Consider the following 21646-nt stretch of genomic DNA (forward strand, 5'->3'; position numbering starts at 1 on the left):
CCCACCCCACCCGTAATCCCCCATCCCACCCGTACCCCCCACCCGTACCCCACCCCACCCACCCGTACCCCCCCCCACCCCCCCCACGAAAAAAATGTGATTGTATCAAACTAAATGAGCAGCGACCGCACCTCCCAACCAACATCACCTCCCAACCAACATCACCTCCTTCTGCTGCTGCTTGTCGTGGATGGGGCATCGCGTCGTCCCCCGCTGTGCACGGCCTCTGCTGCTCTGGACGATGGCCACTGTCGCACCGCGACTGCTGCAGAGTTTCACAGTTCCACATCGACTGCTGTGGTTCGTGCGGTGGATGCGGCTTGGGGTGGACCACGAGCAGCTTCGTGCACGACCAAACCCAGGGCTCTTCGGCGTTGTCTTTCACAAGGTGTTGATGTTGCGTTGGCAGTGGTGCACAAGCACAATGAAGTTATTATAAATATAAACTTAAACACATTCGTAAATAATGCAGGAACACCAAAATCAAAACCATTATTATTTTGCACTTCCCATCGGCCTTTCCTTCTGGGAGTGATTTTGGTTTATTACAACAGCGTCGGTTCAACACGAGCAGAGATCTCGACCGGTTTCGACAATCGGTGTCTTATCAGCAGTCAGGCTACGCATGAACCACTGCTGGTGAACTGCCCAGATGTTCATCGGCAAGGAGCACTCCGTGAGATGTGGGTCCGAGTTGGACACAAAACTCGACACACCGCAGAGTGAATGTGCCCGGCCGTGCCGTGGTGCATGAACACGGCAATTAACAGCGGGCCCGTGTTTGTTTCGACGGTCTTGTGAATGATCCGGGGATGAGAGTGAGAGCGGCACGGGTGGGGGGTGGGTCCGGCTCAGAGCCGGGCGGCCGCGCGTGGGGAACGCCGAGTCTGTCGGAGGGTCGAGCGAGGTACAAGCGAGCGAGGGAGCGAGAGGGTCAAGCGAGCGAAGGTCGAGCGAGCGAGCGAGGGTCGAGCGAGCGAGGAAGCGACGACGTGTTGCGAGTTTGTTTTGTTCACCCAGGTGGTGAGAACTCAAGGCAGCGGGGTGAGTCGCGTTTGGACGACTGACGGGGGGGGGGTGCGACGATTTCCGTGCGCGCGGTGCCAACCGGGCCGGGTCCCTGCAGACGACGCTCAGCGTGAAGGAGACGGCGCGTGGCGGTGTCGTGGTTATCGTCGTGGTTATCGTGGTTATCTTCGTGGTTATCTTCGTGGTTATCTTCGTGGTTATCGTCGTGGTTATCGCACCACCGCGGTGGTCACCGGGGCGGCTGCTGGATTCCGAACGGCGACAATCGGGGTGGGTGGGGGGGGGGGTCCGACGCGCTGACGCCGGGCTCCGTCGGCGTTGACGGCGACGCCGTGCGGCCCCCCCCCCCCCGCGCTGGTAAACGTGGGGGGGGGGGGGGAGCCTTTGCCGGCAGAAGAACGCAACACGCAAAGGGCACAATGTGGACCTGGCAGGAGACACACGGTGCAGACGAGACGGGGAACTGGAGACAGCGCGGATGAGACGGCGCTAACGAGGTAGAGCAAATGGAATGGACCACACCAATGAGACGGGATATTAAAAACGAGTCGGACAAAACAAACCAGGCAGACAAATTCAAACGACGTGAAAACCGAATCGATAACAACGCACGGAACCGCCGGCGACGGTCCCACGGGTCGCACGCAGGGTGTCACGTGGTGTCACGTGGCGTCACGTGGTGTCACGTGGGGTGTCACGTGGTGTCACGTGGGGTGTCACGTGGGGTGTCACGTGGTGTCACGTGGGGTGTCACGTGGTGTCACGTGGTGTCACGTGGGGTGTCACGTGGTGTCACGTGGTGCCGTCGGCCATGACGGGTGCAGTTAGAAAATGCCGCGGATCTCCTCCGTGTCCGGGTCGAGGTCGATGTCGTAGAAGCATGGCCTCACCGGCAGCCCAGGCATGGTGGTCATCTGCACAACACACACACAGACAACAATCATCATCATCATCACCACCACCAGCATCACCATCACCACCACCAGCATCACCATCACCACCACCAGCATCACCAAAGACAAAGATCCCCCGTGTAGCCTGAACAGACTGTAGGGGCAAGTGCTGTTAGCGAGCGCCTATGATCGGCCAGCACTACGCTCGGCCGCTTTTGTCTCCCTAGTGGCGATGTTTACACAGCACCAGGTACTAATCTGAGGCTGAGTCGACCTAGGGGAGGCCCAGGACCAGTTCAGATAATCGTCACTGATGTTGGTCGTGAGCAGGAATCGGGTTCGTAGTGCAGCGTGCTAACCACAGACAAACATCCGCCGTTTCGCCTCAACAGACTGTTGGGGCCTGGCGTGGTGTTGGCCACCCACCCCCTCGGCCTTCAGAGGCGCTCAGTCTGCCGCGATAGTCTGCCGCGGCTATAAGGTGGATATTTGTCTTTCGTTTTTGTGAGCGCGTGTCTGCGTGTGTGTGTATGCGTGCGTGAACACGTGTGTGTGTGCATGAACACGTGTTGCGCGTGTGCCCTCACGGTGCCGACGAGCGGGTAGAGGAAGCCGGCCCCCACGCTGGCTCGCACGTCGCTGATGGGCAGCACGAACCCCTTGGGGACGCCCTTCAGCTCGGGCCGGTGAGACAGCGACAGGTGCGTCTTGGCCATGCAGATGGGCAGCTCGGCAAAGCCCTGGGGAAACACAAAGACGAAGATCGCCCGTGTAGCCTTAACAGACTTGTAGGGGCAAGTGCCGTTAGTCGCGCCTGCGAAGGCCGGCACGGTGCACGAGGGTGGCCAGCACCGCACCCGGCGGCCTTTGTCTCCCCGGGTGGCGACGTTCGCACACCGCGCCGGGTACTCATTTGAGGCCGAGTCGACCTAGGGGATGCCCAGGACCGGTTCAGATAATCGTCACCGGTGTTGGCCGTGAGCGGGAATCGAACTCGAGTCGCCGGGTTCGTCGTGCAGCGCGCAAACTCCTCCACTGCCGCTACGCCACCGCTACACTACCGCTACACCGCCGCTACACTACCCGCTACACTACCGCTACACCACCGCTACACCACCGCTACACCACCGCTACACCACCGCTACACCGCCGCTACACCGCCGCTACACTACCCGCTACACTACCGCTACACCACCGCTACACCACCGCTACACCACCGCTACACCACCGCTACACCACCGCTACACTACCCGCTACACTACCGCTACACCACCGCTACACCACCGCTACACTACCCGCTACACTACCGCTACACCACCGCCACACCACCGCTACACTACCCGCTACACTACCGCTACACTCCCGCCACACCACCGCCACACTACCGCTACACTACCGCTACACCACCGCTACACTACCCGCTACACTACCGCTACACCACCGCTACACCACCGCCACACCACCGCCACACCGCCGCCACACCACCGCCACACCACCGCTACACCACCGCCACACCACCGCCACACTACCGCTACACTACCGCTACACCACCGCTACACTACCCGCTACACTACCGCTACACCACCGCTACACTACCCGCTACACTACCGCTACACCGCCGCTACACCACCGCTACACCACCGCTACACCGCCGCTACACCACCGCTACACCGCCGCTACACCACCGCCACACCACCGCCACACCACCGCTACACTACCGCTACACCGCCGCTACACCACCGCTACACTACCCGCTACACTACCGCTACACCACCGCTACACCGCCGCTACACCACCGCTACACCGCCGCTACACCACCGCCACACCACCGCCACACCACCGCTACACTACCGCTACACCGCCGCTACACCACTGCCACACCACCGCCACACCACCGCTACACTACCGCTACACCACCGCTACACTACCCGCTACACTACCGCCACACCACCGCTACACTCCCGCAACGCACGCGGACAAGGAGACTCGCGCATATTAAAAACAGGGAAGAAAAATCATCCAAGTGCATGGGCTCTGTGATGGTTACCAACGGGCGTTTGCACACGCTAGCCCACCAGCTGTACACAGTGCACACGCTAGCCCACCAGCTGTACACACAGTGCACACGCTAGCCCACCAGCTGTACACACAGTACACATGCTAGCCCACCAGCTGTACACACAGTGCACACGCTAGCCCACCAGCTGTACACACAGTACACACGCTAGCCCACCAGCTGTACACACAGTGCACACGCTAGCCCACCAGCTGTACACACAGTGAACACGCTAGCCCACCAGCTGTACACACAGTGCACACGCTAGCCCACCAGCTGTACACACAGTGCACACGCTAGCCCACCAGCTGTACACACAGTGAACACGCTAGCCCACCAGCTGTACACACAGTACACACGCTAGCCCACCAGCTGTACACACAGTGCACACGCTAGCCCACCAGCTGTACACACAGTGCACACGCTAGCCCACCAGCTGTACACACAGTGCACACGCTAGCACACCAGCTGTACACACAGTGCACACGCTAGCACACCAGCTGTACACACAGTGAACACGCTAGCCCACCAGCTGTACACACAGTGCACACGCTAGCCCACCAGCTGTACACACAGTGCACATGCTAGTCCACCAGCTGTACACACAGTGCACACGCTAGCCCACCAGCTGTACACACAGTACACATGCTAGCCCACCAGCTGTACACACAGTGCACACGCTAGCCCACCAGCTGTACACACAGTACACACGCTAGCCCACCAGCTGTACACACAGTGCACACGCTAGCACACCAGCTGTACACACAGTGCACACGCACCACCAGCTGTACACACGGTACACATGCACGCCAGCCATGCCCTACCTGCTTGGTGTAGAGGTCGATCTTCCTGCGAGCCTCCTCCGAGAGGCAGATGTCGTCTGCGCCGTACACCTTTTGTGCGATGACGCGGATCTTCTCCTCCACGGGCAGCTGCGCCAGGCCAGACGGTACGTCACAATGTGTGCGCGTGTCGACTCAGCCACAGACGATTATGTATGTTGAACTTCTTTCTCACCCTACGTAGCCGAACGTGCTACGTAGCGTGCGATGGCGCAAGTGTGCATATGTGCGCTCGTGTGTGGAGCGGTGTGTAAACATCGTCACTAGAAAGACAAAGGCGGCCGGGGGTGGTGCTGGCCACCCTCACCCCCTCGTGTGCCATGCCGGCTGAGGCTACACGGGGTAGCTTTGCCTTAGTACGTGTACGTGCGTTTAGGTGTGCGTATACATGTGCGCGCGAGTACTTGGCGCGGTGGGTAAAACATCGGCGCCGGGGAGACAAAGGCGGTCCACCAACCCCATCGCGCGCCACACGGCGCCGCTACTCGCCACGAACGGCACTTGCCCCGACGCTCCGCTAGAGGCTACGCACGGGGGGGGGCGACCTTTGCCTTCGCGTCACCTGCAGCTCGTAGAGCAGGCGGGGGCGGCCCCGCGGCCGCTGCGCCGCCTCCACCACGGCCTGGGCCAGGGCCGCCGCGCCCTCCCCGCCGGCGCGCCACGCGGCGCAGCGCAGCGCGGCCGCGGCGCCAGCGCGCAGGGCCGCGGAGACGAGCAGGGCGGTCTCGCGCGGCGTGTCCGTGCTGCACGCGCGCGCACAGGCGGAGGTCGCACGCGTTAGTGGCGTTAGTAGAGAGTAGCGGCACCTGGGAAGGCCGGCACTGTGGCACACGAGGGGGTGGGTGGCCACACACGCGCACACGTAGACACCCACACGCACACACGTAGACACACGCACACACGTAGACACCCACACGCGTAGACACCCACACGCGTAGACACCCACACGCCATGCCGCCCGTCCGCTCACGTGAACTCGTTGATGGCGACCACCACTGGCACTCCGAACAGCTGAGCGATCTGCAGGTGCTTGACGAGGTTGGCGCATCCACGCTCGAGCAGATCCAGGCCCTGCAGACAGAGCCAGCGCAACGGGGTGGGGGCGGAGGGGGGGGTGAGGGTGGGGGGCGGGGGGGGGGGTGGGGGGGGCGGGGGGGGGGTGGGGGGTGAGGGTGGGGGGGCGGGGGGGTGACGCCGCTCGTGGCGGGCGTTCGCGGTTCGGACCCCGGCGCGGGCCGCCCCGGTTAATACCGCGGCGGTGTGTACTCGCCGTCGAAATGCCAACGCGGACGTTAAAGATCGCGTGGCGTTAAAGGTTTTTGTTTTTGATTAACACCGAAAATATGAACTCAGTTTGGACTACGCTCATAGCAACGTCGCTCCGAAAATACAGCAGGCGGACAAACGGATAGGCACACAGACAGACAGACGGTCAGTCAGACATGCAGACAGACAGACAGTCAGTCAGACACACACAGACAGTCTGACAAGCACAGACAGCCAGACAGACACACAGACAGTCAGACATGCAGACAGACAGCTCGACAAACATTCAGATTCACAGACAGCCAGACAGTCTGATAGACACGTACAGACAGCCAAACAGTCTGACACACACAGACAGTCAGACAAACAGGCAGTCTGGGACACACCGGGACTCCGTGTGGAGGAGCCGTGGATTGTTCGTTGTCACCGTACCTCCTCCGTGTACTCCTTAGGCAGCGGGGCACCAACAGTCACCTGAGGAAAGTTAAGTGGCGACCGTTACCATGACAACCAGGCACATGATCGATAAATAACCGAATTAACCAATCGACGCCTTCAGTCAAATCAAACTCTTCCGCCGCCGGTCACCGCGGCGACCCCGTGCTGGGTACCTTGGGGCCTCCGCCGTGCATCTTGAGGGCCCGCACGGTGACCACCAGCACCACGGCGTCGGGGCACAGGCCCGACAGGCGGCACTTGATGTTGAAGAATTTCTCGAGCCCGATGTCGGCTCCGAAGCCGGCCTCCGTCACTGCCGCGGAAGAAAATAAAAAAAAAGTGTGACGGGAAGCGACGATCCTGTAAGCGAGGTCGACAGTCGCCGGGGCCGGGAATGGGAAGGAATTACCGGGGTGAACTCATTCGCACGCCCACACCCCACCCCCGGCCCCCGCGTACCTCGCACACCGCCGGCCGGGGACCGAGCCGACCGAGCCTGGACACGAGGGGGTGGCGGACGCAAGCGTCGGTCGACGAATCGGCGTTTTTTGTGTCGCCGTTTGAGCGGCGCCTGCCCCGACTCGAGCAATCGCCAAGCACGCGAGCGCCGGGCAGGGCGCGGACGGGAACGGGCGCCACGGTGGCTGGGAGATGTTAACAACCTCGTGGGTTCGATCCCGACCCCGACGCCTGCTGCGTGTTTGGAGTTTGCGTGTCTCTCCCCGTGGTCGCGTGGATTTTTCTCCGGGCCCTCCGGTTTTTCCTTCCACATTTAGACTCAACATCACAAGGCATTTAGAGTATTTGGCTGCTAAAAATGTCCACACCATGATGAGCTGCTTCGTTGAGCTATAATTGATTATAGGCAAAAGCTACGTAGCTCAGTTGGTCATAACCGGTAAAATAAAAAAATCTATTTTTAGTTTAGGTTTCGACGCTGGTTAGTGCTTGTAGGCCTAAGACCAAACCGCTCGGGGTGCACTGCCCGGTCCCATCGCCTCTCAGACGCCAAGGTGGAGTTGAGACCGGGTGGCGCGTGGATGGGTCACCACTGTGCGTCAGCAGGTGTTATAGGCTACGGGGGGGTTGTGGGCAGCAGAGGGCAGTTGTTAAGAGCGTACCCACGAAGCCCTGCTCTCCCACCAGCTTGAGGGCGATCTTGTCGGCCAGCACCGAGGAGTTGCCGTGGGCGATGTTGGCGAAGGGGCCCGCGTGAACGAACACCGGGCTTCCCTGCGGAGGCCGCAGACGCGCGTCGTCGGACAAGAGACGCAAAACTCCCCCCAACGAACAACAACAAAGACAGCAGCAGCAGCAGCAGCAGCAGGCTCTTGCCTTGTACGCACATCCGGCACGGCAGAGACTACATAGCGACGTTTTTAATCAAACGTACCTCGTCGAGTTTTCTCAGCCAACATAACGACTTGTCGTTATGTATATAACGACTTGTCGTTATGTTGTCGATCAGAGGGCAGATGCCAATGTCTAGGACTGAAGCTGGCCACAACGAGAGGGCTTCAGCAGCGAGAGAGAGAGAGGAGAGAGTTGGTGTCGTGTCGCTCTTCCTCCTCCACTGTTGAATGAGCGCAAACCCCAGTGGGTTCACTGTGCCTGTGTCTTTAATCATCTCTATGTATCTCTACGTGTCTCTGTGTATCTCCATGTGTCTCTATGTATCTCTATGGGTCTCTATGTATCTCCATGTGTCTCTGTGTATCTCCATGTGTCTCTATGGGTTCACTGTGCGGTCCGCAGTGTGGGTTGTATGGCCACAGTCTCACTGCTGTGCCTGTGTCTTTAATCATCTCTATGTATCTCTACGCGTCTCTGTGTATCTCCATGTGTCTCTATGGGTTCACTGTGGGGTCCGCAGTGTGGGTTGTATGGCCACAGTCTCACTGCTGTGCCTGTGTCTTTAATCATCTCTATGTATCTCTATGGGTCTCTATGTATCTCTATGGGTCTCTATGTATCTCCATGTCCCCCCATGGGTTCACTGTGCGGTCCGTAGTGTGGGGAGCATATCGGCCGCTGATGTCCTGATTGTTCTGTAAGTGTCTTCGAGGAGGAATGTGACAGGCAGGAGGATGAGGGGCGGTGTTGTTGTTTGCGTCTCCAACGAGGCGGCGTTTGTCCTGGGACCCGGCGAGCCTTTCGCTGCGGGCCTCACCTCCAGCGTCTGCATGAGGTTGGGTTTGATGGCCTCCTTCATGAGCACGGCCAGGGCCCCGCTCACCCCCTGCAGCAGCAACAACAACAACAACAACGGCGGCGGCGGCGGTGACACAGGCGGACGGGTGGAATCCGACGAGCTGTGAAGCTCTACTTCACGGACTGTCCAGTAAGCGGAGCGCGAGGGTCGAGGCGGCGCCACCGTTCTACGAGTGTGGGGGGCTATCGGGACTCTGTAAGGGGGCGGGGGGCGCGGGGGGCGAGAAAACGCCGCGGATGTAAAGTGAAAACGAAGCGGCGATTTCCGTGCGGAGGAGCTGCAGCCGAGGGGATAGGGCTAGAGATAGGACCAGTACTTGCATCCGATTGGCTAGTTGGTCAGGGCTCGCGAGTGCTCACCTCTGATTGGCTAGTTGGTCAGGGCTCGAGAAAGGGCGAGTGCTCACGTCCGATTGGCTAGTTGGTCAGGGCGAGTACTCGCGAATGATTGAATCGTTGGCTATTTGGGGTTCAAGGGACTGCTCATGTTTGATTGGCTCGTGTGCTCCCCCCGACCCCACCCCCCTTCCCATCCCCCAAGTGAGAATTCCACATTGCCACGACGAGCGGGAAGGCGGCGCCGTCTGTGGCTCTGCCGGGTGTCGTGCCTCCATTGCCGGTGAAGCAGCAGCAGCAGCAACTGTTGTTAGTTGCAGCGTGAGTCCCTGTACAAGTTGCCGCGTTAGTTGACGCGTTAGTTGCCATGTTAGTTGCCGCGTTAGTTGCCGCGTTAGTTGCCGCGTTAGTTGCCGTGTTAGTTGCCGTGTTAGTCGCCGTGTTAGTCGCCGTGTTAGTTGCCGTGTTAGTTGCCGTGTTAGTCGCCGTGTTTGTTGCCGTGTTAATTGCCGTGTTAGTTGCCGCGTTAGTCGCCGTGTTAGTTGCCGTGTTAGTTGCCGTGTTAGTTGCCCTGTTAGTCGCCGTGTTAGTCGCCGTGTTAGTTGCCGTGTTAGTCGCCGTGTTAGTTGCCGTGTTAGTCACCGTGTTAGTTGCCGTGTTAGTTGCCGTGTTAGTTGCCGTGTTAGTTGCCGTGTTAGTTGCCGTGTTAGTCGCCGTGTTAATTGCCGTGTTAGTTGCCGTGTTAGTCACCGTGTTAGTTGCCGTGTTAGTCGCCGTGTTAGTTGCCGTGTTAGTCACCGCGCAGGGTCGCCGCGATTGCGTCGTCGCACCAGGTCCTCCGCGGTGACGGGCTCCCCGCTGCGGCTCGTCGCCACCACCATGCGCGCCAGGCGCTCGCGCATGTCGCCCAGGCCGCCGGCGAGGGCCAGGATCGCCATGATCTCGCTCGCCACCGCGATGTCGAACTGGGTCTGCGGCGCGGCACGCGGGGTTGGGGGGGGTCAAGGGGTCGTCGCGTTCCGCTCCGAGTTACGACGAGCGGCCGAGAGCCTTCGACACGTGACGTGTCTGAGGCTCTCGCCGCTGGCAGGAGGTCAGCAGGTGCCATGGGCTGACCGGTTCAAATAACGTCACCGGTGGGAATCGAACTCGGGTCGTCGGGTTCGATAGCGAGTTGCGCTGACCGCTACACTACCGCTCGCGCTGCAATCAACACGTACACCGCCACAAAGACCGGTACTCCCACACACACCAAGAACAACAACAACAACCGTCGTTCACCACTAAGTGGCGGTGACGTCACCACGGCGCTTGTGCCAGGGTAAATGCACTTTGAGGCCACGTGAAGTGTCGAATGCCCGATGGCAGGAGGTCACGGGACAGACCCAGCAGCTGCCATGGTTTCACTGAGATGAGTGGCCGATGTACAACCTGTGCCCCCTACTGTGCCAACTTGCTGTGTTCTAGCCGCCCGGCGCTCCGCACACACCACAACCACCACACACACCACTACCACCACAAACACCACTACCACCACAAACACCACTACCACCACAAACACCACTACCACCATCCACCACTACCACCACCCACCACTACCACCACTACCACCACACCCCACTACCACTACACCCACCACTACCACCGCACACCACTACCACCACACACCACTACCACCACACACACCACTACCACCACTACCACCACTACCACCACACGCATCTCTGCCACCGATTCCCACCGTGTAGCCTCTGGGAGTGCCGTCAGCGAGTAGCAGCGCCTACGAAGGCCGGCACGACACACGAAGGCCGGCACGGCACACGAAGGGGCGGTTGCCAGCACCACGACCGGCCGCCTTTGTCTCCGCGAGATATTAATTTCAGGCTAAGTAGACCTAGCGGAGGCCCAGAGAACCGGTTCAGATAATCGTCACCGGTGTTGGCCGTAAGTGAGAATCAAACTCGGGTTTGAGCGGGTTGGTAGTGCTAACCACTGCACCACCACTCCCCATCAGTCGCTGCACACGCACACAAAGACAAAGATGCCCCATATAGCCTTAACAGACGCACCTCTCTTGAGTGCCCTTTCTCGGTAGGAGACTGCCCGACGGTCACTTTGCGCAGGTACCGGTCGTTTGTGTCCAGGACTGAATGCAAACACACGCACACAACAACAACAACACGCACACACACACGCACACACACACACACGTACGCACGCACACACACACAACAACAACACGCACACACAACAAAAACAACACATACACACACGCACATACACATGCACACACACACACGCACACAACAACAACACACACACGCACACACACGCACACACGCACACAACAACAACACGCACACACACGTCACAAGCAACTAAGCAAGCAGGTGCACGGACTACACCGCAGGAACTGAACCGTGGCTAAGAACCCTGCCGAGTCTTCGCTTGGCCGGGTAGGAGAGGAGTGAGTTGGTGCATGGCTCGTGCACACAAAGACAAAGACAAAGACCCCCCGCATAGTGTTCAGGGGCTGTTGGGGCAAGTGCTGTTAGCGAGCAGCACCTATGAAGGCCGGCACTCTGGTACACGAGGAGGTACGGACGTGGCTAGCACCACGCCCGGCCACCTTTGTCTCCCCGGTGGTGATGTTTACACACCGCATCAGGTATTCATTTGAGGCTGACCTAGGGAAGGCTTAGGACCGGATCTGATAATTGTCACCGGCGTTGGGCGTGAGCGGGAATCGAACTCGGGTCGCCAGGTTCGTAGTGCAGCGCGCTAACCGCTGCACCACCGCTCCTCGCGCACGCACACGGACACGCGCGTGTGTGCAGCGGCACTGCAGGAGTATGACCTCTGACCTCTATTCCAGGTCACCGTGTCGGGGTCAATGTCCAGGCGAGCGAACCGGGTCACCTCCTCGCTCGTCAGAGAGTCGGCCTCCGTTTTGCAGATGCCCAGTTTCTGTTAAACGTCGACTCACGCGTCAACTCACGCGGCAACTCGCGCATCAACTCACTCGGAAACTCACTTGGCAACTCACTCGGCAATTCACACGGCAACTTACGCGGCAACTCACTCAGCAATTCACACAGCAACTCACGCATCAACTCACGCGTCAACTCACTCGACAACCCACAGGTCAACTAACGCGACAACCCACAGGTCAACTAACGCGTCAACTCGAATTGCAGCTCAGACGTTAACTGATGGCAACTGGCGGCAACGCGCACGGGTGAAGAGTAACAGTTGCTGCTTCATGGGCAACAGAGACGCGCCGCCCCCATCCTCGTCCCCATCACCGCCTCCGCCGGGAGCGTACCTTGAGACGCTGCATTTGGATCGGCGCGAAACGACGAACCCCGTTGAGCAGCGGAACGAGGCGGTTGTAGAGAGCCTGGGGAGGGGGGGGGGCAGCGGGGAGGGCGGTCACCGGGGCCGTCGTCGCAGCGGCAGCCAACGCCGGCCGGCACGGGCGCCGCTCGCGATCGCGCCGCTCCCGGTCGGAGAGAGGGGGGATCCCTCGTCGTGGGAATGTGGAATTTTCCACCGACAGGAGACGCACGGGAGGGACGCGCCGCCGGTTGGATCTACGCCGGGCAAAGTGGCGCGCGAACCAGCGGACGAGCCGGAGGAATACGACTCCGCTGCGGTTCCGACGGTGCACGTCGGTGGTGCACGTCGGTAGCGGCGTGTCGGTAGCGGCGCGTCGGTAGCGGCGCGTCGGATCGATCTTCCGCACGCCGCAGCGCCCACGGGAGAAACGCGACTCTTCCCGCAACAAAACCAAAATCATACACATCCTCTCCTGTTCTCTCCTATCCTCTCCTGTCCTCTCCTGTTCTCTCCTATTCTCTCCTATTCTCTCCTGTCCTCTCCTATCCTCTCCTATCCTCTCCTATTCTCTCCTATCCTCTCCTATCCTGTCCTATCCTCTCCTATCCTCTCCTATTCTCTCATATTCTCTCCTATTCTCTCCTATCCTGTCCTATTCTGTCCTATTCTGTCCTATTCTGTTCTTGGGAGGTGGGGGGCAGAATCTTTGCCTCTACCTTTGTCCCGTGTCGTGACGGCTGCGGCGCCAGCGATCCCGCGCTGCACTCTGCCGGAGAGCCCAGCAACCCCAAGAGTTGTATTCCCGGCCCGTGGCTGGTGCAGCCGCCCCGGCGTGCTCACCTTGTCCGTCTGCGTGCTCTCGTGGAAGATGCGCGCGTCGATGGCGGCGGCCAGCAGGTTGTTGGCCGCCGTGATGGCGTGGATGTCGCCCGTCAGGTGCAGGTTGAACTGCGGACGGGACATGGCGGGCGGGCGACGTGAATCGAACCGTCGCCTTGATGTGCCGCTGCGTCCGCGTGAATCTGCGTCGACCTCCTCCACGCCCCCCCCCCCTTCCCGGAGCAGGAGGGGGCGACCGCGAGCCTTCCACTCGCGAGGCCTGCAGAGAGCCCTCTCCACGATCCCACTTTAAATATTGATAGATTTTTTTTATTATTCACGACGCTTCACTGAGCACGCTGCCTGAGACGAGAGCCATTTGTGATTTATTGTAAAATGCCGGGGAATGAAACATTGCTGAGACATCACTGAGACATCGCTGTGGCAGGAGAGCGCCGCACCCTGTCGCTCTCCTGCCACGTTCCGCCCACCCCATAGAGCGACATCACCGCCCTCTCCTGCCCAGAGAGTCTCGTCTGCACGTAGCTGTTTCCCTGTCGCCCTTCTACCGACCTCTCATGAATGCATCGTTCTCATCTGTCGGCTGTCGCGCGCGAATTGGACGATGAATAATCTCTCTTTCCCGCGGCCTCGCGTCTCGTCCCGGCGGCGGCGTGGCGGCTATCGAGCAGTGTGCAGGCGGTGCAACTGCACCGGGGCCTACAGGCACTGGGCAAGGAAGAGGTTTGCGGGGGGGAAATTGGGGGGCAGCTCGTCCCTCCCATTTAATCCCTCACACACCGGGGCCCGCGTCACGCACGCTATCGTGCGACGACGACGACGACGACGAGGATGGTGCCGATGACGCGGTGCGTGAGCTCACCTCCTCCATGGGGATGACCTGGGAGTAGCCTCCTCCGGCCGCGCCCCCTGGCACGGGGACAGAGCGAGACGCCGCGATCACGTGACCACCCAGCGCACCGCACAAGAGGCGACAGTGCCCCGGGTAGCCGTGCCCACCGCCGGGGCTGGAGGAAGGCGGACGGTACTAACAGCGCAACAACCACCGACTGTTAAAGACAGTGGGCCGCCCCGGTTAATGCTGCGCTGCGTGCCGACTGTAAGAATGCCAAGCATCGTCCGCTTCGCGGCGGACGTTAAAGATCCCGCGCCGGCGTCACGCTGCAGATTCGTTGACTGTTTGGAAAAGGTGATGCCGCTGGACAACCCGCCGGGATCGGGCGCAGCGGCAGCGGCGATCGTCGCTCCCCCGACTGCGAAGACTCGGCGCCCTCCGGGCCGATTGACGAGACTCCCAGCGAAGCGTCAGAGCAACACCGTGACGACAACTTCCAAAGTGTGGCTTCGCCAGGCCCTATGCCAACCACGCCACACCCCTCCCCCCACGCCCCTCCCCCCACACCCCCCACGCCCTCCGAGACATTCGCCCGCGCGCCACCTTTGATGCCGAACGTGGGTCCCTGCGAGGGCTGTCGCACGCAGGCGAAGGTGTTGAGGTGCAGCTGCGAGGAGAGCGCCTGCGCCAGCCCCACCGCGCTCGTGCTCTTGCCCTCGCCCAGCGGCGTCGGGGTGATGCTGCGGGCGACAACGACGTTCGCGTCGCCGTGACGACGACGAAGACGACGACGCCGCGGAGATTCCCGCCGCCAAACCGGCGTGGCCAGCCGGCCCGGCAAGCGGCCCTCCTAAAACTAAACAGTTTTCTTTTGTTGACCAGGCGAGGCCCACTGAGCCATATGTCGCTCTTTTTCAGAAGCGGCCTGGCTATCAACAACGACAGCTCATGTGGAACTATACAGCAGCCAAATAATCTAAACGCACGTCGTTGATTCTAAATGTGGAGGGAAAAACCGGAGGACCCGCAGAAAAATCGACGCGACCACGGGGAGCGAGAGAGAGAGAGAGAGACGCAAATTCCACATACACAGCAGTAGGCGTCAGGGTCGGGATTGAACCCACGACCTCCTGCATACCAGGCGAGGTAGTTAACATCTCCTGGCCACCGACGGCCCCTCCCTACCTGGTGACCACCACGTATTTGCCGTCGGGCTGGTGCCGCAGCCGGTGCAGAGTGGACAGAGACACCTTGGCCTTGCAGCGTCCGTAGGCCTCCACCTCGCCCGGCAGCAGCCCCACCTCCTGCGCCAGGAGGTCCGCCGCCTTCGGCGTCTGGGCGCGGGACACCTCGATGTCGCTGGAGCAGGGACAGGCCGTACGCAAGGGAGGACAACAACAACAACAATGACAACAACAACAACAATGACAACAGCGACGTGGGACGCAGTCTCCACCCACACCACCCTCCGCACCACTCCCAGGACGGCGGTCACCGCATCGCGCGCCTTCAGATGCGCTTCTCAGGCCGTCTGGAACGTTCTTCCTTCTGATATTAGGAAGTCACTGGAAGCTATGCACTTTTAAATCATCATCACCATCTAGATGGACAATACTAATTTCTCTCGAACTGCTTGTTGTGTTTAGTTTGTTGTCCTTCCCCTGCACCTCCGATTAGCCACGGTTGGCTACGTACGGTGCGAAAGACGTTCAACATCCATACATACATACACATGTAATTGGCTGAAACACCTTTATACATAGAGGACCGCAGAGCTTGGTGGGGAACTGTTGGCAGTGCCAGCTCCTCACTGCGTGGCTCCTGCTGCCTTCCCACTCTGCGTCTGTGGTTCCACCTCCTGGTGCCTCCGAGTCGTCCTTTCTCTCTACGAGTCACCCTCTCTCCGAGTCGTCCTCTCTCTCTACGAGTCACCCTCTTTGAGTCGTCCTCTCGCTCTACGAGTCACCCTCTCTCCGAGTCGTCCTCTCTCTCTCTACGAGTCACCCTCTCTCCGAGTCGTCCTCTCTCTCTCTACGAGTCACCCTCTCTCCGAGTCGTTCTCTCTCTCTATGAGTCACCCTCTCTCCGAGTCGTCCTCTCTCTCTCTACGAGTCACCCTCTCTCCGAGTCGTTCTCTCTCTCTATGAGTCACCCTCTCTCCGAGTCGTCCTCTCTCTCTGTACGAGTCACCCTCTTTCCGAGTTGTCCTCTCTCTCTACGAGTCACCCTCTCTCTGAGTCGTCCTCTCTCTCTCTACGAGTCACCCTCTCTCCGAGTCGTCCTCTCTCTCTCTACGAGTCACCCTCTCTCCGAGTCGTTCTCTCTCTCTATGAGTCACCCTCTCTCCGAGTCGTCCTCTCTCTCTGTACGAGTCACCCTCTTTCCGAGTCGTCCTCTCTCTCTACGAGTCACCCTCTCTCTGAGTCGTTCTCTCTCTCTGTACGAGTCACCCTCTCTCCGAGTCGTCCTCTCTCTACGAGACCGATGAGCGGGTACCGTGCGGTGGTGGCGGCGTCGGCGGAAGCGTTACGACTTGACATCATCATTACTGAGCTTTTCCATAAGCGACCTGGCTATCACAAATGGTAGCTGAACGAAGTGGCTTAGCATCATCATCATCACGTGGACATTTCTAGCAGTAGCCACATACTCTGAACGCGTGGTGGTGTCGATTTTAAACGTGGAGAAAGAAACCGGAGGGACCCGGAGAAAAATCCACACGGCCACGGGGGGAGAGAGAGAGACACGCAAACTCCAAATATACGAACCCCCGACTTCCTGCATACAAGGCGAGGGAGTTAACATCTCCGCTCGTGCTCATTCATCGTGAATCTCGCCGGCCCCACGGCTCCGAGCCACCCCTGGCTCTCCGGGAGAGCCGAGGGCAGCGGGGGGGGCGTGGGGCGAGCGCCGTACCTGGGCACCGGAGTCAGAGGCTTGAGCGGCAGGGGTCGGAATCGCCATCGTGACGCCAGCGCCTGGCGCACAAACTGCTGGGAGCTCTGCGGAGAGAAGGTGCGGGGAAGACGCCCGTGGGATTCATAGAGCCGCACAGCGACCCGCAGACTCACACAGAGACCCGCAGACTCACAGAGACTCAAGACTCGCACAGAGACCCAGACTCACACAGCGACCCGCAGACTCGCACAGAGACCCGCAGACTCACAGAGACTCAAGACTCGCACAGAGACCCAGACTCACACAGCGACCCGCAGACTCACACAGAGATTCACAGACTCGCACAGAGACCCGCAGACTCACAGAGACTCAAGACTCGCACAGAGACCCAGACTCACACAGCGACCCGCAGACTCGCACAGAGACCCGCAGACTCACAGAGACTCAAGACTCGCACAGAGACCCAGACTCACACAGCGACCCGCAGACTCACACAGAGATTCACAGACTCGCACAGAGACCCGCAGACTCACAGAGACTCAAGACTCGCACAGAGACCCAGACTCACACAGCGACCCGCAGACTCGCACAGAGATTCACAGACTCACACAGAGACCCGCAGACTCGCACAGAGACCCGCAGACTCACAGAGACTCAAGACTCGCACAGAGACCCAGACTCACACAGAGACCCACAGACTCACACAGAGACCCACAGACTCACACAGAGACCCGCAGACTCGCACAGAGACCCGCAGACTCGCACAGAGACCCGCAGACTCACAGAGACTCAAGACTCGCACAGAGACCCAGACTCACACAGCGACCCGCAGACTCGCACAGAGATTCAAGACTCGCACAGAGACCCGCAGACTCACACAGAGACCCGCAGACTCACACAGAGACCCACAGACTCACACAGAGACCCAGAGACTCACACAGCGACCCGCAGACTCGCACAGAGACCCGCAGACTCACACAGAGACCCACAGACTCACACAGCGACCCGCAGACTCGCACAGAGACCCGCAGACTCACAGAGACCCACAGACTCACACAGAGACCCACAGACTCACACAGAGACCCAGAGACTCACAGAGACCCACAGACTCACACAGAGATCCAGACTCACACAGCGACCCACAGACTCACACAGAAACCCACAGACTCACACAGAGACCCAGAGACTCACAGAGACCCACAGACTCACACAGAGATCCAGACTCACACAGAGACCCGCAGACTCACACAGAGACCCACAGACTCACAGACTCACACAGAGACCCACAGACTCACACAGAGACCCCCAGACTCACACAGAGACCCACAGACTCACACAGAGACACCAGACTCACACAGAGACCCGCAGACTCACACAGAGACCCACAGACTCACACGGAGACCCAGAAACTCACACTCACACAGAAACCCAGACTCATTGCTGTGTGGGCAGCATTTCTTGGAACATCCACGCGCGAAGGTCACGTGACTGGCGACTGCGCCCATTAAACGTTGCCGGCATTCATCCATTCATTCCCGAATGCCGCCTAAGGAATGAATGAACATCGTGAGATGTATAATGGGACATTGTGAGATTATATATCACTCAGTGCATCTTAAAGTAGAAGTCGCGTGTGGCTCACGCTCAGCGGAGTGCGAGAGCCACGACAACATTTGCTCTCCGTAGGGTTTCATTTCACGCTTAATTTTGGAGCTTTCGTGACTGCAGGAATTATTCTTTGGTTCTTTCGGTTAAGTCACGTCTAAAGATAAAATAATAAATTAAATAATACCATATTACGACGTTTCGATTGCATGATGATTGCTTGTGTTGCAATCGAAACGTCGTAATATGCTATTATTTAATTTATTATTTTATCTTTAGACGTGACTTAACCGAAAGAACCAAAGAATTCATTTCACGCTATTCGTCGTGATCGTCGACATCGTCAGCCACGATCTCTCCACTGCTGGCTGAAGGCCTCACGACCGTCAAGACGCCGCCATTCCACGTGGCGTCGTGGACTCCCCCCCCCCCACGCTGCCCACGAGCCGCCAAGGACAAAGAGGCCCCGTGTAGCCTTGGCGCGCTGCCGGGGCAAGTGCCGTTAGCGAGTGGCGTCTGTTATGTGAGGGGTGGGGGGTGGGGGTGCGTGGGTTGGCCAACACCGCGCCCGGCCGCCTTTGTCTCCCCAGTGGCGATGTTTACACACCGCATCGGGTACTCATTTGAGGCCGAGTCGACCTAGGGGTGGCCTAGGACCGGTTTATATAATCGTCAATGTTGATGGCCGTGAGCGCGAAGTGAACTCGGGTCGCAGGGTTCATAGCGCTTCACAAGAACACAGTCAACCACACACAGTCAACCACACACACACAGTCAACCACACACACACACTCAGTCAATCACACACACACTCACTCAACCACACACACACACTCAACCACACACACACACTCAGTCAATCACACACACACTCACTCAACCACACACACACTCACTCAACCACACACACACTCACTCAACCACACACACACTCAGTCAACCACACACACACTCAGTCAATCACACACAGTCAACCACACACTCAGTCAACCACACACTCAGTCAACCACACACACACTCACTCAACCACACACACACACAGTAATCCACACACACACTCAACCACACACAGTCAACCACACACTCAGTCAACCACACACACTCAGTCAACCACACACACACATACACCCACACATACATCATACACTCACACATACATCATACACACACACATCATACACACATCATACACACACCCACATCACACACATCACACGCACACATCATACACACACACACATCACACACACTCACATCACACACACACACATCACACACACACACATCACACACACACACACATCACACATCACACACACATCACACACACACATCACACACACACATCACACACACACATCACACACACACATCACACATCACACACACACATCACACACACACATCACACACACACATCACACACACACATCACACACACACATCACACACACACATCACACACACACATCACACACACACATCACACACACACATCACACACACACATCACACACACACATCACACACACACATCACACACACACATCACACACACACATCACACACACACATCACACACATCACACACACACACATCACACACACACATCACACACACACATCACACACACACATCACACACACACATCACACACACACATCACACACACACATCACACACACACATCACACACACACATCACACACATACATCACACACACATCACACACACACACATCACACACACACACATCACACACACACACATCACACACACACACATCACACACACACACATCACACACACACACATCACACACACACACATCACACACACACATCACACACACACACATCACACACACACATCACACACACACACATCACCCACACACACATCATACACACACACATCATACACACACACACTCCCTCATCCCAGACGCCACGTGTCTCCCCCCTTTGTCTGCCACCCCACTCCACTCTCCTCACCTGCATTGTTTATTCTCGATGGCCGCGAATCCTGTTGTCCGCGATTTCCCGCGACGCTCTCGCTCCCTCCGCTCGCCTCTCCCGCGTCTCCCCTCGACCGCCTTTGTCTCTCTCGCCCTCTCTCTCTCCCGCCCGCCTCCTCGCTCTGCCCGTGTCGTCTCCCGCGTCTCGGGAGGGCGAGTCGCTGCTGCAAGGGCGGGGTTGTGAAATGTTGGAGACGAGCCACCACTGTGAGCCGCGAGGCATGCGCGGAGCGACTCCACTCGGCTCCACGTGGTTACACCGTGGCTCCACTGTGGCCCCACTATGGCTCACTCTGGCTCACTCTGAAGCTGGTGGCTCCACTCTGGCTCACTCTGAAGCTGGTGGCTCCACTCTGGCTCACTCTGAAGCTGGTGGCTCCACTGTGGCTCACTCTGAAGCTGGTGGCTCCACTGTGGCTCACTCTGAAGTTGGTGGCTCCACAGTGAAACGCGTGGGTCCACCTTGGGGCTCCACTGTGACACGGGTGGCTCAACCGCGCGGCTCAGTTTGAAGCTGGTGGCTCCACTGCGAAACCTCGTCGTGTGTGATCCACTCTCAGCACGCACCCTGCGGCCTCGCTGTGAAATGCGAGGCTCCGGTTTGTGGCTGACGAAATCAACACTTCTTATGTAAGATGTGTGGTGGTGGTGGTTCACACGAGGAAGACCGATGCCACGACACATGTATAAATACTCAACACGTTCATTAGCAACGCTGCTGCGTGGTCTTATAACGCAAGTTAAGACAACGCCGCGACGTTTCGGGCAATGCCCCTTCTTCAGAGCACATTCAGTTTTAAATTTCGATGTAAAGCTTTCGTGACTGCAGCAGGGATTCATATTCTTGGATCTTTTGGTAAAGTCGCGTAGAAGGGAAATAATAAAATAAAAATAAAACATAAAAAGCACATTCAAATTTGACCCAAAGAAGCCCCTCACCGGGGATCTCTTAGAGTCTCAAGGCCGCTTTAAGGAGGGTCCTGCCACACTGGGATGTGCGGCCACCTCGTATTGGACGCGTCCAACATCGCAGCAGGCT

At 58.6% G+C, this 21646-nt stretch overlaps 1 protein-coding gene across 2 annotated transcripts; it reads right to left on the reverse strand.

Annotated features, from left to right (window-relative positions):
• Positions 1-492: 492 nt before the first annotated feature.
• LOC144734611 (monofunctional C1-tetrahydrofolate synthase, mitochondrial-like) lies at positions 493-21203 on the reverse strand. Of its 2 annotated transcripts, XM_078616878.1 has the most exons (19): positions 20585-21203; positions 17002-17087; positions 15271-15444; positions 14689-14825; positions 14113-14159; positions 13251-13358; positions 12397-12471; positions 11936-12038; positions 11141-11217; positions 9902-10042; positions 8695-8763; positions 7646-7757; positions 6698-6837; positions 6519-6560; positions 5791-5891; positions 5383-5563; positions 4803-4910; positions 2510-2662; positions 493-1943 (listed from the first exon to the last, which is right to left on the reverse strand). In XM_078616878.1, exons 1-19 carry the CDS (start codon positions 20588-20590, stop codon positions 1854-1856), a joined length of 1950 nt encoding a protein of 649 aa, XP_078473004.1. In that variant the 5' UTR covers positions 20591-21203; the 3' UTR covers positions 493-1853. The 2 variants fall into 2 exon arrangements, with proteins under 2 accessions (XP_078473004.1, XP_078473005.1); XM_078616879.1 differs by lacking the exon at positions 11936-12038.
• Between the last annotated feature and the right edge of the window lie 443 nt (positions 21204-21646).

The sequence above is a fragment of the Lampetra planeri genome, chromosome 52 (genome assembly GCF_965212315.1).
Source record: "Lampetra planeri chromosome 52, kcLamPlan1.2.h2, whole genome shotgun sequence".
NCBI classification, from domain to species: domain Eukaryota; kingdom Metazoa; phylum Chordata; class Hyperoartia; order Petromyzontiformes; family Petromyzontidae; genus Lampetra; species Lampetra planeri.

Bases quoted from the DNA above. Each gene is read 5' to 3' on its own strand.
- LOC144734611 (XM_078616878.1), bottom strand. The intron at 15,445-17,001 runs GTACGGCGCTCG...TCCCTGCTCCAG, and splicing joins CCTCTGACTCCGGTGCCCAG to CGACATCGAGGTGTCCCGCG. The intron at 14,826-15,270 runs GTAGGGAGGGGC...TGTCGCCCGCAG, and splicing joins AAATACGTGGTGGTCACCAG to CATCACCCCGACGCCGCTGG.